The sequence below is a fragment of the Tyto alba genome, unplaced genomic scaffold, assembly GCF_018691265.1.
Source record: "Tyto alba isolate M040663 unplaced genomic scaffold, T.alba_DEE_v4.0 Super-Scaffold_9, whole genome shotgun sequence".
In the NCBI taxonomy this organism is placed as follows: domain Eukaryota; kingdom Metazoa; phylum Chordata; class Aves; order Strigiformes; family Tytonidae; genus Tyto; species Tyto alba.
Genome location: NW_024881330.1, coordinates 24,358,276 through 24,374,627, shown reverse-complemented (window position 1 = coordinate 24,374,627; position 16,352 = coordinate 24,358,276). Strand labels below are relative to the sequence as shown.

Below are 16,352 nucleotides of genomic sequence, written 5' to 3'. Positions count from 1 at the left end.
GGCGTGGGTTCAAGCACGGTGCTACCCCGGTGCTGATCAACAGCTTCCAGATTCCCGCCGAGGCTCTCGGTGGCGAAGCGGTACCTGCCGCTTCGTGTTGCTTCCTCACACTTTGCAGCAGCCTCCGTGCCTCCGCTATGGCAGGGGAGGGGCAGGAGGGGGAGGGCAGTGTCTCTCCATGCAGAGACAAATGTCACCTGCAGTCAAAACCCTTCAAGACCCCAGAAAGGCGTGGGGGAGGAAAGGAGGAGAAAATAGGACTCTTTCAGTGACTTTGGGTTTTTTTTTTTCCATGTTTATTTACTTGGCACTGTCATGGCATTTATAACATTTAAAAAAATTAAAACTTCTTTGAAAGTGGCAACTGAATAAATAAAGCAGAAACACAAAAGACAGTAAACATGAATGGAAGAAAATCAGATGTGAAACAGCAACGTAGAACATTAAGTTACACAGGTGACTACCTGATTTGCTTTTGTCAGCCAGCACTGTGTTCCTCACACCCATAGTTAGCCTCATAAGCGAACTGGCCAGGTGCAAATGCCATATGCTTTTTCTTTTCTCTCCAAAGAAAAATTTTGTAATGATTTCTTTCTTCCTGTTTCTGTGATAAATATAGCTCTTTTCTAACCTAGAAGACTCTCTAAGGCCTAGCGAAACTAAATGTGAATCTATTCTCAGGAATTTGTGAAGCAAAGAATGGAAAAATGTACCTTTTATCTAGTCTGTCTGAGACTAATAAATATTCTGAAATAGAAAGGTTTGGTTAGAATCTGAGCATCCCATCTTTTGAAATACAGGGAAAACAGGGCAGCTGAGACTTTACTTCAGTGATCTCTGCATAGAGGAAGAGAATAAAAACCATTGCTGACATCTGCATTTGTGCACAACATCCCAAGAACACTTGGCTCAGGGGATGGTCTTAAAAGTAATGCCCACATTCATCTTGCTGAGCACAGGGAAAAGCAGCAGCATAATATGGGGAATTGTCAAGCATTCTTTAAAAACCCTAACAAATTAAAACAAAACAAAAAAAGGGCAAGAGCACACTGTGTAAATGGTTGTCCCTTTCCACAATACTAAATACACTAAACAGAGAGGAGAAACACGTTTTGTGAAAAGGTATTTTAGAACAAACTTAACAGGGCAAGTCCCCAAGTGCAACTCAGTGACTTCACACTGAACCATCGCTGTAATTCTGCCTCTCCCCCCAAGAATTAAGCCATTACTTCACCTGGCACAACACAATGGCAAGAAACACCACGCACTACCCAGGACTTGTCTTCTCCAAGGCTTTCCTTGGCAACAGTGGGCATAACACGGCTGCACCACAGCCTGCCGTAGAAATACGCCAAAGCCAGTTTCCCAGCCAGCTGTATGACACACAGAACATCCGTCATCGCCTTTGGAAGTACAGAAAGAAATGCCACAGTAAGCTGGAGCCCTTAACGGTTATGAATGCAAAGAAACAAAGACTTCCTCACGTCATAAGGTCTTTTAAATTACTTTTATAACCACGTATACACTTAAAAAGAAAATGTAACCCTCATCATATCCCATTGATCAAAGTGCTCTGCAGAAGCTGTGCGGTGCACACCCTGCTTGCAAGCACCGGTGCCTATCAGTGGTGACTAAGGCTATCTCGTGCACAGGTGTGCACAGATTCACCCACCGTGAACTGTATTTATATTTGGAAGTTCAACACACTGGACGGAGAAGCAGCCTGAGCCACTGTGCACTCTCGCCTGAATATACTTGGGCAAACACAGGTAAGCTATTATTTACTGTAATTAAACAGTAAATTATTATAATATCCAATAATTGTCAGATTAATTCAGATTAGCAGTAGAATTTTATCACTTCAAACATACCATAGTTCACTAAGGAAGAGTTTTGTTCGTGGGTCCCTTTTACTAAAGTGTCTTTGTGGGCAAATTCTTAGGAAATAATTTTTGAAAAATCAGAAAAGAAATGTGCTATGGAATCAAACTTGAGACGTTAAATGTCTTCGCTTTTCCTAGTTAGGCCTATCCATTACCTACTGTTCATTTTTATGAAAAATTAGAAAATCAAAAGAGTACCTGAAGTTGCTAATGGCCACTAGTACCTCCAAGTAAAGGATGGCTCTGAGGACTTCCAGCGTATTGGGGTGGTGCTCAGCTCTCTCAGGATTAGGCCTGTAGCAGCCTTCGATTGCAGAGAGAGGGACTTCCACAAAGGTTTGAGGATTTGTATCCTCAGCCTGGCCTGATACTCTTCCACTGAGATCCTCAGACTTGTAGAGCTGGCAGCAATGTCCTGAGCTGGAAAAATCCTTTCCAGGGCTGACTCTGAGAGATGTGGTTTTCTGCACTCACAGCTGGGCTCACAGTATTACAGAAAGGAAATAAAAGCATGAGAGATGACTATGGAAATTATCATTAATGGTTATTATTAACATAATTTAGTTTCAGTTAGAATGAACAAGACGACAATTATACATGAAAAATTAGCTTTTATTACAAATTTTTAGTAATAGGTAAAGATTTTTCAAAATTTTTTTACTTACTAAACCTAAACATACAAAGTCAGAAGCAAACAAGAAATTGCTTGGTTAAAATCTTACTGAAATTTAACTTGTCAGTAGTTCTATCAGATTTCCTGCAAGGCTTGCTTATTTTAAAATGTCTTATTTATTGTACTATTGGCTTTCCTTTATAGAGATGCTCGTCCTCCAGTAGAAATGTGTACTCATCAACATGGATGATTTGAATCATTTATACAAACAGAAGAAATTAAAAATATGTTGTATCCATCTCTCAGTATAAAACCTGTTTCTATGTTACGCTTGCACATAATTTAGAACCCAATACACTGGCTCCTGAAGCCAAAGACAGCTCGTACACTGCCTGCAGCATGCACCATATCAGAAGGGTAACATTACTAATTGTGTATTAATTGGTGGAAGTATTCTTTGGTCACGTCTTGTGTCTACCCAGTTTAAAATATATCAGAAGCTATTTTTCACCCATTTTAAGTAGCTTGTTTACATTTTTATTTTATTCCATGGCTTTCAGATTTTTCTCCTGCACGTATAACCCATACCTGTGTGCATACATGTGCGCAAAATTTATTCGAGTTGTTTCTATACAGATAGCACAGGAGTGAAGAAGGGATGTCCTTTATCTTCTGGTATCTTTCAGATGTCAGCCTGCAACGCTCTAGTCTAAAATGGCATTTTACTGGAATCCATCTGGATAAGCAATTCATCTTTAGCTCACTGCATTACTAAATTTTTCAGAATACACAAAATATTAAAATTGTGATCATTTTATTACATTGTCCATTACACTGTAAAGCCACATTATTCAAAATCAAAGTTTTACTTCTGGTAGGAAAAGTTTAAGAGAGTATGGGAAAAGCAAGCTGCAAATGATGCAAGCAAGAATGTCTGGATAATGACACTTTGCTTAAAAGGCACACCAAGAAAAGGCAAGCTAGGCTCCTCTTCTGATGGTTTAAGTCTGTTTTATATTTTTTCTTATATAGAGAGAGATATACATATATACGTGTGTATACCTACACAAGTATATGTACATACACACACCTTTGAGTTTTTGAGAAAAGAAATTTCAAGATTTAGAAATTAATTTTAAATAAATAAGAACCACACTAATAGGGGGAGGCTGGTGCTGTTATTTTTTTGCTGCACTATGGCTATAATCTAATGACATGGTGATATGATTATACCATTTTTTACTTTACATTATTTCACTCTATAAATGTGAGGCGTAAGATGTCGAGGTACGTTTTATCTTGCCTAAAGTAATTTTCATGGATCTTCTGTGTTCTTGCTTTCTCATAAGGTATGGTCATTACTTTAAGAAATATGAATAAAGTTGAAGGTAAGGATGTTCTAACAATCACAGTTAAAATTTATTTGACTCTAGGGTTTACATGTTAGAGTGTAGAGTGCACGCAAACGCACACACAGAATAACAATGAAAACAGTTGGCTGTCCACAGCTCAAACCCAAGTACTGGTCCCAGCATGGCTGTTGTGTGCTGATCTTTTAAAAACTTTTGTTTCTCTTTTGCATAAGCTTTATGATATAATGCACCATTCCCAAAATCTGCACTGTTCCATCCAAGTGGTCCACATATGATGACAGTAAATGTTAAGAGGTATGAGATGATTACTAACTTCCAGAAAACATGTAACAGAAGATGCCCATACAGTAGTCACCATTAAAAGTTTAACAGCTGAACGTTGAATATAAAAATCTTTTCAGCTGTATTAAGAAGTATGACTATCACAGTAAAGTTATTTACACAAAAGGCAACAATAGTAAAAATATCAATAGAGAACACAGTAGATTGTTCAGAAAGTGGATCACATTTTCTGCTAAGCCTGAAATATTTCTTGCAATGTTGTAAATTCTACCTACAAGATATCTCACCATATAAACCAAACAGAAGAACTTGTAAAAAGGTATTAAGAGCTTGGTCCTGCATTTCTGATTCCCCAAAATCTACCACAGAAGATTACAGGAATTTTGAACGTTTAGCAATTGCAGGACAAAACCCTCAGAGGACTGCAAAACACTGTTCCTTTTCTGTACTTGTTATATATAAGTATTCAATTTATTTTCTTTGGCTTTTAAATTACTATCCCTTTGTATCAATAACGTGAAACTAAACCAAACCCAAACCACTAATAACTCCCCTTTCCCCTCGCAACAGTGATAAAAAATTAAATGAACCAAAAACATATCCAGAAAGTGTAGCTGTTACTTCATTATAAAACTATGGTGCAAAATAGAGATTTATACTGGTCAGAATTGCAATAGCAATTGGAAATCTACACTGAAAGAGTGACTGCAAGTATTGCTTCTCCTGAATAACAGAAAAATCAAAACTGATTAGGCACTTGTTTTGTTGTGTAATGAGAGATCATTCAGTGTGCGTAAATGACACAAATACTCTCTAAAAGAATGCTCTGTAGCATAACAACTGTATCGCTCAACTACAACCACAGTCCCCAACTCAGGAGAGCAGAAAAACATGGGCCTGTTACTTATTTCAGGCTTAAATCTTACTGATACGAATGGGCTGGATACATGTTCAAGTGCTGTCCTGAATTGGGATGCTTACTGAAATTGGAGTTTTGAAAGATAATACAGTGGTAAGCTTCTTTTCATTATACCACAATACCAATTTTATCTAATCTGGCTCTGCTCTCCACAATATTATCCTAATACTTCCTAATAAAAAAGAAAACAGGCATAAAATAAATAGGATAACCAAAGATTACATAATAAATATGCTACTAAATGGGAGGAAAATATATTGCAACATAAGGCTCTGTAGTGTTGCACAATCAAGAAATCACTCCAGGTGCTCCAAAACACAACTCCTAATGTACAACACCAAGTTACCACTATACACCTGAAAAAGACTGGGAAGTAACAAATTCAACTTCTATTACTTTAAGCATTTGAAAATATAAACAGGTGGCAACGTTTTTCGCTGCCTTTGCAGAACACGGTATGTATGTTCTTTCACTGCTCCAATTGTCATTGCTTGTGAAGGAAAATTCAAAAGACTGGGTTTTTGAAAACTCTCATAATCGAATTCCTTCAGACTTACAAAGTTACCAGTGTCCACACAGACTCATAGCATTATCTCTGAAAGTAAAACAAACTCAGAAATTCTGTTGCCTCCGTTTCTTTGCATCCATCGCATCTAGGATAGGTTGCCTCTTTGCAGTGTACCTCTGACGAAGCTCCTCGATTTCTCGTTCCATCATAGGGTCCAAAGCCTTTAATCGCATCTGTAATTCTTCTAAACTCAGATTCTTTAGCTGTAAAACAACCAACCAAACAAAATGAAACCACAAAAAAGATTAAAAACTATTTACAACAATAATAAAACCCACCACCCTTCATAATCCTTTAATTTACAGTTGCAGTGTTTTTACACACTTTCAGTGTATGTATATACATATATAACTGTTTATATGACCAAAAACCTTAGTATGCTCCACAATAAATAATTTAACAGCATATGAAAACAGAAACACACAGAGTACATTTAATCAACAACAACAAAAAAATCACTTTGCAAATCTTGCAAATAGATTGCAAATAAATATAGGGCTGGGGTTTAGCCCATTAGGCTGAAAAGCAAAGCATGCCAGAGTATACACAATTATATTCATGTATATAAATTACACTGCTTAATCAAATACTTCTTACTGAACATTTCAGTCTCTTATAGAAGCCTGAAAAACAGACAGCTGCTATAAGTAACAGTCTAACAGATACTCAGAGGTACTTTCTGGTAAGAACGACAAGGCACCTGTCTTCCCCAGCAGACTGCTGCCAGAACTAGTCAAAGCAAATTGCTAACAGAGTGTTTAAATAATACATGAAATAATTTCCTGAATTCACAGGAGGGAGCTACCTTTGACCAAGCTCTTTTCATTCTAAAAGTATTTTTTCACAGTATTAAAGAGTTCATTACATTTCATTCATTAAAAGGGATGGGTCATATAACAAGCAAATCACTTTGCTGGCTGCTGCAAATAAAGGTTGGAGTCTTGTCAGGTCCTGGGGCAGGTCAGCACTACTGCCTCGCTTGCTCTTGCAGGGAACAATCTGTGTTTGAAATATGTTCCTTTGGTTGGCCTATGCATTTTTTTCCTGATGAAGTCTAGTGCCTCTCTGCATTTCTCTCTTGTCAGAATTGCCTATGTGCCAATTATACTTCACCGAATGTGAAAAGTATGAACAAAATTCAAATAGCACAAATAATTTCACCATAGGAAAGGGATAATCTGTATTTTGTTTGCAAATATTCCGATATTGCAAACAAGCACAGCACCTAACTTGAGGAAAAAAAAAAAAAACAAACCAACAAACATTTTCTGAATCAATCTGCTAATGAGTCAATACTTTGTTCATGAATCTAGGGCAGTCTTCCATCAACACAGTCTGATCTGTTTTTCCTAAGGAACTAAATTCTACTTTTGATCTTTATTTTTATCAGCATCTGAGGCGTATAAATTAGCAACACATATTGCTACATACAGTCCAAACCCCAGCGTTACGACTTCTACTAATAGACTACATTGTACATAGTAAACAAATAACTTAAAAGTCCTAATAAAGAGGGAGTGCAGATCAGAAATTCGTAGAAGAGCATATGGAAAAAGGTGCACATTTTCATACTTCATTTTAACCATAAAATTCCTAGTGAAGATGAGAATTAAGCCCCAGATGTCAAACTATCTTCCAGGAACAAAGATCCTTAGACTCACGTAAGTTTCAGACTCCAGAAGTGCTCAGTAGCTCACCAGCAATGTCTGTCTCTCTCAAAGACAAATGACACCTTTTGTTTCTTAGGATGAAAAGAGTTGCCTCCTAAGGAATTAAACATCATCTGGTTTACTGTATTTCTCCCATTTCATATATGCAAGAAAGGATGGGGGAAAGGAATCATACCCGGGCTGTATCAAGAGCAGAGTGGCCAGCAGGTCGAGGGAGCTGATCCCCCCCCTCTGCTCCGCGCTCGTGAGACCCCCCTGCAGTGCTGGGCCCAGCTCGGGGCCCCCAGCACAGGCAAGACGTGGGCCTGTTGGAGCGAGTCCAGAGGAGGCCACGAAGATGCTCGGGGGGCTGGAGCAGCTCCCGTATGAGGCCGGGCTGAGAGAGTTGGGGGGGTTCAGCCTGGAGGAGAGAAGGCTCCGGGGAGAGCTTAGAGCGGCCTCCCAGGGCTTAAAGGGGGGACAGGAAGGATGGGGAGGGACTCTTCAGCAGGGGGTGTAGGGATAGGATGAGGGGTCACAGTCTTCAACTGAAAGAGGGCAGATTTAGATAAGGAAGAAACTCTTCCCTGTGAGGTTGGTGAGGCGCTGGCCCAGGGTGCCCAGAGCAGCTGTGGCTGCCCCCTCCCTGGAAGGGTTCCAGGCCAGGCTGGACGGGGCTTTGAGCAACCTGGTCTGGTGGAAGGTGTCCCTGCCTGTGGCCGGGGGTTGGAACGAGATGATCTTTAAGGTCCCTTCCAACCCAAACCAGTCTATGATTCCTCAGTCACCAAGACTTTTGCAGAAAAACACCTTTTCATTTTCAGAGAAAGCTTAAAAAGATTAAAACCCCCATCATTCGCTTTCATTTTTAGGCCCATTGGTAAATGTAACTGGCACATGACAGATACTTTACAGTGAAGATACTCTTTTAGAGGAGTGTCAGAGAGATTTGTGGTATAATTAGAAGAGATGACAGTGCCAATTCCCATTTAACTGATCTCAACACAGCACAGATAAGAGAAGCGGTAAAACCATGGGTTTTAGCACATGTGACAGGAGCTCCATGGACCAGCAAACAGACTAAGGAGGGCACCGTGAACAATCTTGCCTGCGAGTGTTTTGTGAGAACTGCCACTGATGAAGTCTCCCACCCACTCTGGGCCAGCCTGGATAGCCATTTATTCCCTCTCAGTCACCACTGTAGACATCAGGCTTAAACTGTACAGAATAGATGCCAACTGATGCAATCACACAATTATTCTGCACTGAAAAACATTTTTTTTATAAATTGTCAGAGAGGAATGTGATGGGTGAGTTTTTATTTAAATTTCAACCAAGAAACAGAGCCAGCAAACAGAATTAGATATTCTTTATAGATCACAGACAGCTGGGATGGAAATTAAAATACAAAGAGAATGGATTTTTAAATCCAGAGAATAAGAATCTTGCAGAATGATCTCAGCCATGTCACCCAGGGGACCCAGGGAGTCACAGTACTCATCTGTGTGAACGGCTGATGCTCAGGACATTCAAAGGAAGTAAATGACAGAAAACACGGACATTAAGAAACTGAAAACAGAGTTATGAAGGTCTCATCTATCTGACATCAGATGCGAAAACCACTTAATCAGCCACAGATGAATCTAGGATATGTCTGTGTGTGTCCGTGTATGCATATGTCTCCTTGGTAAATTGAAAAATATTTTTTCTTGACTTTGGTCTGTGCTATAGATATTACCTCACAAACTCTAAAAGCCTGCAAAAGTCCAAACACTGAATGCAACAGCAAATATATCAAATGAGATGTGCAGAAATAACTCAAACAAGGTATTAAATTATTCCTATGTAATTTATTCCCCTGCATGATAAATATTTTGATTCAAATTTTTAAAGCGATAGAGCTCAGCACTCATTTACTTTCACTTACAACCAGTTTGCATTTCAAACTGCCATAAATAATTTCCCATGTAGTTTGTTGTTCTAACTACTAGGGCTACTGGTGTTAATGGGAAGGGAGGGGAGACCATTCAGCTGTGCAAGCTACAGGAATTCAAAAAGGCTTTGAATCGTATTTTGATAGCTTTTTATAAGCTGCAAACTGTAGCAATTCAGTAATCAGGATCATATTTATCTGCCAATGATAGATAGTTCAATTTTGGACACTCCAAATAACGGAATCAATCGTGTCTTTTCAGAGATCAAACACCCATGACCACACAGCAATTAGTGTCAAGATGGGCCACCTCCAAAACAGAGGTCTTCGGTGAACAGACTTTCTGGCAAAAGTGTTTGCCTTCACTGGCACCCTTCATATCACTCATACGGGTTTGGGAAAGCAACAGTCCAAACTCCAATTTATAATACCATGAATCTATCAATTACAGGCAATAATATATAATATTCAGAAAGTGTGTGAATCTGTTATATACACACATACAAGTCTTTTAGAGTGGGTATCCATACTCAGTTTTCCGGTAGAAAAAATATGTGTGAACAGAAAAAAAACCTTTTCTCCTGAAAGGTACTTTTGTTAACCTATTCACTAAAGAGAGTTAGAATGTGTAAGTGAAGGAAAAAAACCCAAACATACAAAAAAAAACCCAAACCCACCCCCAAAACAAAAATCAAATCAAAACCACCTCCAGAGTCAGATAACATTGAATAATTTCTTCTACAAAGTGATGGATTCTCAACACAGACTCGCACCCAAAGAAGCCTCACTGAAATGCTCTACTCTGCTTCACTAGAGCAAAGGGAATTGAATTTGCCTACAAAGAGACCAGCTAAGTGTCATCCTTGCAGGGCAAGCTCCCAGTGCTGCAAGCTGAGCGCCAGCAGCTCTGGCCTCTGCCTCCTCCTCTCCCTGAGGCAGGGGAAGTCCTGGGGGAAGGAAGGCACCAGTGCAGAAAGAAGCTCCATCAAGCCAAGCTGCCAGTGGCAGATCTTCTCAGCAGCACCAACTTGAGCTGGGACAACCAGTACAGAATCAAAGCGAAACTCACCTTTTAACTGAACTGTAATTTTCAGTTATAATCTTTGGAAAAGGCAAGTCAGCCACACACTTAGGAGATCAGTAAGTCTGGGAACCTGGTGTATCTTATCTCGAACTTCTAGCCAATTGGACACCATTTACCTTCTCCTGGCTCATTTTTCAACATAGTTGTAATAGGGTTAGAGACTTTTTCAAGAACGGCTACATGCAGAAGTTAAAAAGTAGCAAAACAGATTAAGAATCATTAGCAAGCTTTTCTTAATGTGAGCATCCTTATTATGCTGGGATACAGTGAAGATCCAAAAGTTGGGGCACCTCCAGGCATGAAGGGATCCAGTTGCGATCAGAGCACAGGTCAGAGCTACAAGCACTCCAGAGATAGGTGTGCTCCTCTTGTGTGAAGGTGGCATGAACCATTGCTAATCAGTCTGGGGTTTTAAGAAGCAGTAATTAAGTTTTGTAGCTGAAGAAAAAATAATCCAGTGTTATCATGAAACATTGGCCAAATACAGTGCAGTTCAGCATTTCATCGGAAGAATATTTCCTATGCAGAAAACATTCTTACTCTGGTCATTACTGGTTTCAGGTTGATTGCTTTTCTTACGACTTCGAACAGTGACACACAAGAAACTCTTTCCTCACATACTGAGGCAGTCGTCTCCAAAAACAAACTTCAGCAAGGGAAGTGCAACAATTTTTTTCCTTTACTGGTCTTTCAGTCTAACTTCTTGTATCCTGGATGGACTAGCTTCATTTGGATCAGCATTTTCAGCAAACCAAAGAATAATTACTTGCAGTCAATACTACTGCCTGCAGGAGGACCCACAGTGTACCTTACATATTTTGTTCACAACCGCTGTCAGATCATACTGATGAAAATTCAAACCAAAATGGGCACTTGGAAAATATATACGTGTTCCTGTCTGGAGACCTGAGTTATGTAGCAATAAGCTGAGAAGGAAGGAGATAAAGTAGAACCAAAAATAGACTTTCAGAAACCATCAAGTCAAAGGGTGCAACGCAAATCCTGACTACTGGCTTCCACCTGCGTCCAGCACAGGAGTCAGGAGGAAGGAGATGTATCTGAGATACTCAGCGGTGCTTGCGGTCCATGGATTTAGGCAAAGGGGTCTGGAAAAGAGTCTGGAACTCATTAGCCACACTTGGCCAGCACGTATCTGTAGCCATCCAAACTTTTCATGGGGTAAAAGCCAAAGTTTTGGTGGATGTAGCACACTATAATCTTAATCCACCCTTGACAGCTAACAGAGGTAAATAAAAGCTGTAGGGCTGTGATGTTTTCAATATGATAAAATTAGATTTCATTAGTAATTCCATAATGCATGAGTTACCACTGCAAACCTCCAGTCTATCAAACTAAATTACGGAACACTGCCGTTAAGCTGGTGCAACGAAAACAAGCAAATGTATTTTCAGCGTTTAAATTGTTAAGAAAATAGATATTCAATCAAAAAATAATCTGTATCAAGTTTGTTGTGTTTACTTGAAAAAACAAATTCTTCCTAGCAACTGCTTAAATGAATCTTACAGATGCAACATGCCTTATTAGAGGCCTTTGATTAAAAAAATATGGATTGTTAATACCGTATTCTGAGTCATCTATTTTCCCATCTGCTAGTAATTCCTACAATATGCACTATCAACAGAATGGCTAACAACAATAATTTTCTATGGCAATTGTAGAAGTGGGTTGCCTATAGCACTTTCTAAGATTTAACCAGTGCATGCCTTGGATTGTTTTATGCTTTTAGTGGCCTCAGGTAAGAGAAACTTTTTTTCTTCAGCTGTTCCCTTTCCTCTGCTGAGCAGAGTTTTCCTTTCTCCAACGGAACGAGCTCCACTGATCACTTCAAACTCTTTTTTGCTAGTATAAAACGTTAGACTTGAGTCAGGATCCCAAAGGTACAAGGTGGGCCTTTCTGACCAATTTTTCTTGTCTGTGGATTCACACCCAAGATCTATGAATCTCACTTATGTAGTAGCTGCCTCTGGCTTGTGTGCAAGGAAACACTCCTTGGTTACTGTCGTCTGTTCAGCTGCTCCCGTGCAGCAATGGGGGGAGAACTGCTCTATGTTTGCTTATGCAGCAAATCATGCTGACCTGGTAGGAGCGGTGTTGGGCGATGACACAAAACATGGAGTTATACAAATATAAAAAGGACCTCATCTACTATCATTCCTTTTGACAATTTATGAGAGAGAAGGACCGACGACCTAACTTTCAAAAGCCAAAGTTCATTCCACACAACTGCAATTACCTTAAAACACTTTAGGGGGTAGAATAAACACATAGCAATACAAGCAAATTGAAGATGGACAACTTCACGTAATTTTAAAAAGTCTCTTTAGAGATAAAACTGTAAATAAATGTCCCGTGATTAATTTCTGTTTTCATTAGTAGAATTCTCTCTGCTCAGATATTAAAACTGTACGTCATTTTAACAGCACAAAGCTAAATCTTAGTCACTGCCATCAACATTTTTCAGCTCTAGAAGGCTTTTCTTAGCTTCATACAAAGTTACATTTCAACAGTAAACCACCTAGGGGAAAAAAAGAGTGTTCTACAGCATTAGCACATACGATCTATCATTTGCATACCTTTGTTGAATACTGCCCAGGGCTCTCCTCTGAGCACATTAAGTACTGCCAATCCTAAAATTCAAAAAGCGTGAGTTGGGTCCTTCACCTTCATTAAACTACCCTTAAAAATTAGATTGCTAAAATAAGAAGTTTTTAGGAGGAAAGAGGTGTCTTTTCGTTTCCCTTTTCACTTCTGGGTCATGAGGAGGCAGCCAGAACCTAAACATTTCTGCAATTAAAAAGGCTAAAAAGTTCAGGGGGGAAAAAAAAAATCTAGCAGCCAAAAACTTTAATGAGCAATCCTGATTACAGGAACTGAAATCTAAGGAAAAACAGATCATCATGAAATGTAGTGTAAAATTAGCAATAATGCTAACTCTTGCCTGCTGCAATTTTAGCCAGTTCCTGACAAAACCAGTTATGTAGTGTGTATTAATGCTTTATCATATCCTAAGCAGTGCAAATATAATTTACATTGTTTTTACCTACTATACCAGCTGATGTTCATATAGTTGCAAGGTATGTAATTTTCACTAAAATAAATAAAATATAGAAGAATCTAAGCACAGGGAAATAAACTACAAGCAATGTATCTCAAAAACCTGGCAGCTAGTAAACAACATTAATAAGGATCTTTGAGATCAAACCTTTATTATCTGATAGATAATAAGTTTAATAAATAAATTTGAATTTAAGAGTGTACAGAAGGAAAAAATCCTACCATTCCCTCTTTCCTAAGTCATTTACAGAGAGTGTTTTGTTATATTACGTGCTTACAGCTGAGTCTACTGAAGCACACCACTTTAATTTGCTATCACCTTCTCTTTAGAATTGCATCATCCATCACAGACATCTTTTAAAATTACTGTTAGAGTATCACAGGCAAAAATTTGCAGTTTGAAATGCCTTCAAGAAGATCTTGGTGGTTTTTTTTATATACTGTGATTTTCTATACCAGGCATCTCAAGCTTAATGGTACAGTTAGCCCTGAAGAATACTATAAATGTTTACTGGAACTCCCAACAGAGTAAATAATCTAAAGCTTAGGAAAAACACTCCATCTGGATACTCACCATGCTATTTAAACTTGATTGCAAATATACCCACACAGTGCTGATAGCAAAGCAGCTACCACACCTGATCTAAAAATATACGGGATTTCCCCCTTGGTCCTTACTGCTTTTGGAGGAAAAAAAAAAAGCATGCAAAGAAAAAGTAAGCAAACAAAAACCCCCCAAACACCGTAACAAATATTACCAAGCAAAGATATAAAGCTTTAAAATGAAAGGGAATTCTTCAGCTAGAGCTCTTAGTGTACTAAGCAGTATCAAAAAGTCAGCATTTCATCTCTAATCTGTAGCTCTCCAGGGCAAGTGCTTTTAGTTGTCCTTCATAATGAGCTCAGCTATCAGCAGGTCCATTACAGTGCCCTTGAGTTCACCGTATCACATTTCAGCAAACAGCAGTTATTATTCAGCTATAGAAACCCAAATGTTACCTTCATACTCAAAAGTTTTCTCAAGTTAAGGCACTGCCTCCCTGACATCTGATTCTTCCATGTAAATGTTCAGAAAAGAACAGTATTATATTTTTGTAAAATTCTACTAATTACTACACATAAATGCAAGCTGTATTAAGAACAAAGATATAAGCCATTTGGGATGAGAGCCATTTTAAAAAACAAACCCGTTAAGTTAAGACCCCCAAACATCCTAAAGATGTTGGGAAAAAAAAAACAAATTTTAAATGGGGAGGAAAAAAAAAAAAAAAGAAAGATGTTCCCAGTTTTGCTAAAATATTTTGTAAATGCAAATCTATATTGAAAAGTAAAGTTAAAGATATTAAAGATATAAGTAACATGAAATAGAAGCCTGGAGGTTAAAAAGAAAGCTGTATTAAAATCTACAAATACATGATGGTATCTTTTTCTTCAATAGTTCTATTTAAGATTACTTTTAAAATAGAAAGTAAACGGAAACTCACTGAATAATGAGCTATGACACAACAAAATACATGCATGCACAGAGATAACGTTGAAGTTAAAACCAAACCCAGAAAAGCATTTGACCTGAAGAGTAATGGAAGAGGCTAGAAGAATTTTAAACCTTAAACCTCAAACCTCAGTGTCCTAGTGAGGGACAATACGAGTGAATCTCAAGTTTCTTAGAAGTACAAAATGTTGATATTCAAAACTAAAACAAAAACGGATAGAGAAAAACTAAATTTTCCTAAGAGGAAAAGTCTGTTGGAGGAGAGACGCACCCCCTCAAACCAAAATGCACACACGAATTTATATCTTATTTGCTAGGCAACCTTGACTTAGTTATATTCTTTATAAGGAAGAAAATTCGGTTCAGTTTAAAACAGCCAATTCAGAAAGGATCTAGGAAAATAACACATCATCTTTAATAAATGGAAAAATGATAGACATACTGTTTGCTGGGTTTTATTTCATGCAGAAAGCATTCTAGTAGTCACGTACAAGACAGGGTGGGTTTCAACCACTTTTGGTACACGATGGACAGGAAAAATCCTATAGTCCAAAAACTTTGGGCAATTTATAGGCAGCAAATGCCAGGTTTCTTATTCCCTGGGAGAAGGAAGAAAATAGAGCAAGGACAACAAAAAGACAGTAAAACTGAGACATCAGTTGAGAGAGGCCTGCAAAGCGTCAGAAAAAGCAGAATCTGAATGCTGCAACTGAGCAAAGCCAGGGCGGCGCAGGGAGATCTACCGGAGCTGCTGGTCGCAGCGGGGAGAAGAAGCGATCCCAGGCTCGGGAAAGGCAGGGAGCTCACCGCCCCGGGGGGGGAGCTGGGGCAGGACGCCAGCCAAGCCCACCTGCGCTTAAGCACCAACACACCCCACGCGGACACTGCACAGAGACCTGCAGCGATCCGCGAGGGGAGAAGTAACCCCCCCGCCCCAGGCCACTGGCATTTTCGCTAGGCAGCACCAAGTTTCATTTTCTGTAGCACTTTAAAGATTTACCAGAAGCACTGCTGGCTTTTACAGAATGTGTCTCAGTCCATAGTTCCTCACATTTTCCTTATTTCTTCCTCAATATTTTTTTTTTTTTGAAATATTTTTTCCCCACAGAACCACTTGACTACCTATTTTGTTTGATGTGGTTCAGTTTTCCTAAGTACTGAAGAAACGCAGCTTACTAAAAGATTTGGGCTCCCAATAGCGGCGGCACAGCCCACAGCGTCCCTGGACGACCGGAGGGTACCGGTTCCATTCTTGCATCACATTCAGCAGCTCACCAGCCACAGGGACTGGAGATTTCATTTGCTTATGGCAGCTTTTGATGTTACAAAAACTAATTAAAATTGTTTAGGAAACTTTATTATTGTCCTCAAGAACGCAGCGTTTTGTTTTGTTTTTTAATCTATTTACACCTTAAACAATAGTTTATTATTACCTCTTCTTAATGCTGCCTTCTATTGAAGTCTTATCCACAAATTATACC

General features: G+C 39.0%; 1 protein-coding gene across 2 annotated transcripts in view; it reads right to left on the bottom strand.

Moving 5' to 3' along the window:
* Positions 1–269: 269 nt before the first annotated feature.
* Positions 270–16,352, bottom strand: part of STK3 (serine/threonine kinase 3) — a 134,431-nt gene continuing 118,348 nt past the window's right edge. Inside the window, exons 11-12 of one of the 2 annotated variants that reach the window (XM_042786077.1) lie at positions 5,753–5,841; positions 270–5,426 (exon numbers count right to left, since the gene is read on the bottom strand). In XM_042786077.1, coding sequence (XP_042642011.1) covers positions 5,243–5,426; positions 5,753–5,841 — 273 coding nt within the window. In that variant the 3' untranslated portion in view covers positions 270–5,242. Of the gene's footprint in view, positions 5,842–16,352 lie in introns of both variants that reach the window. The other variant, XM_042786076.1, reaches the window with a different exon arrangement.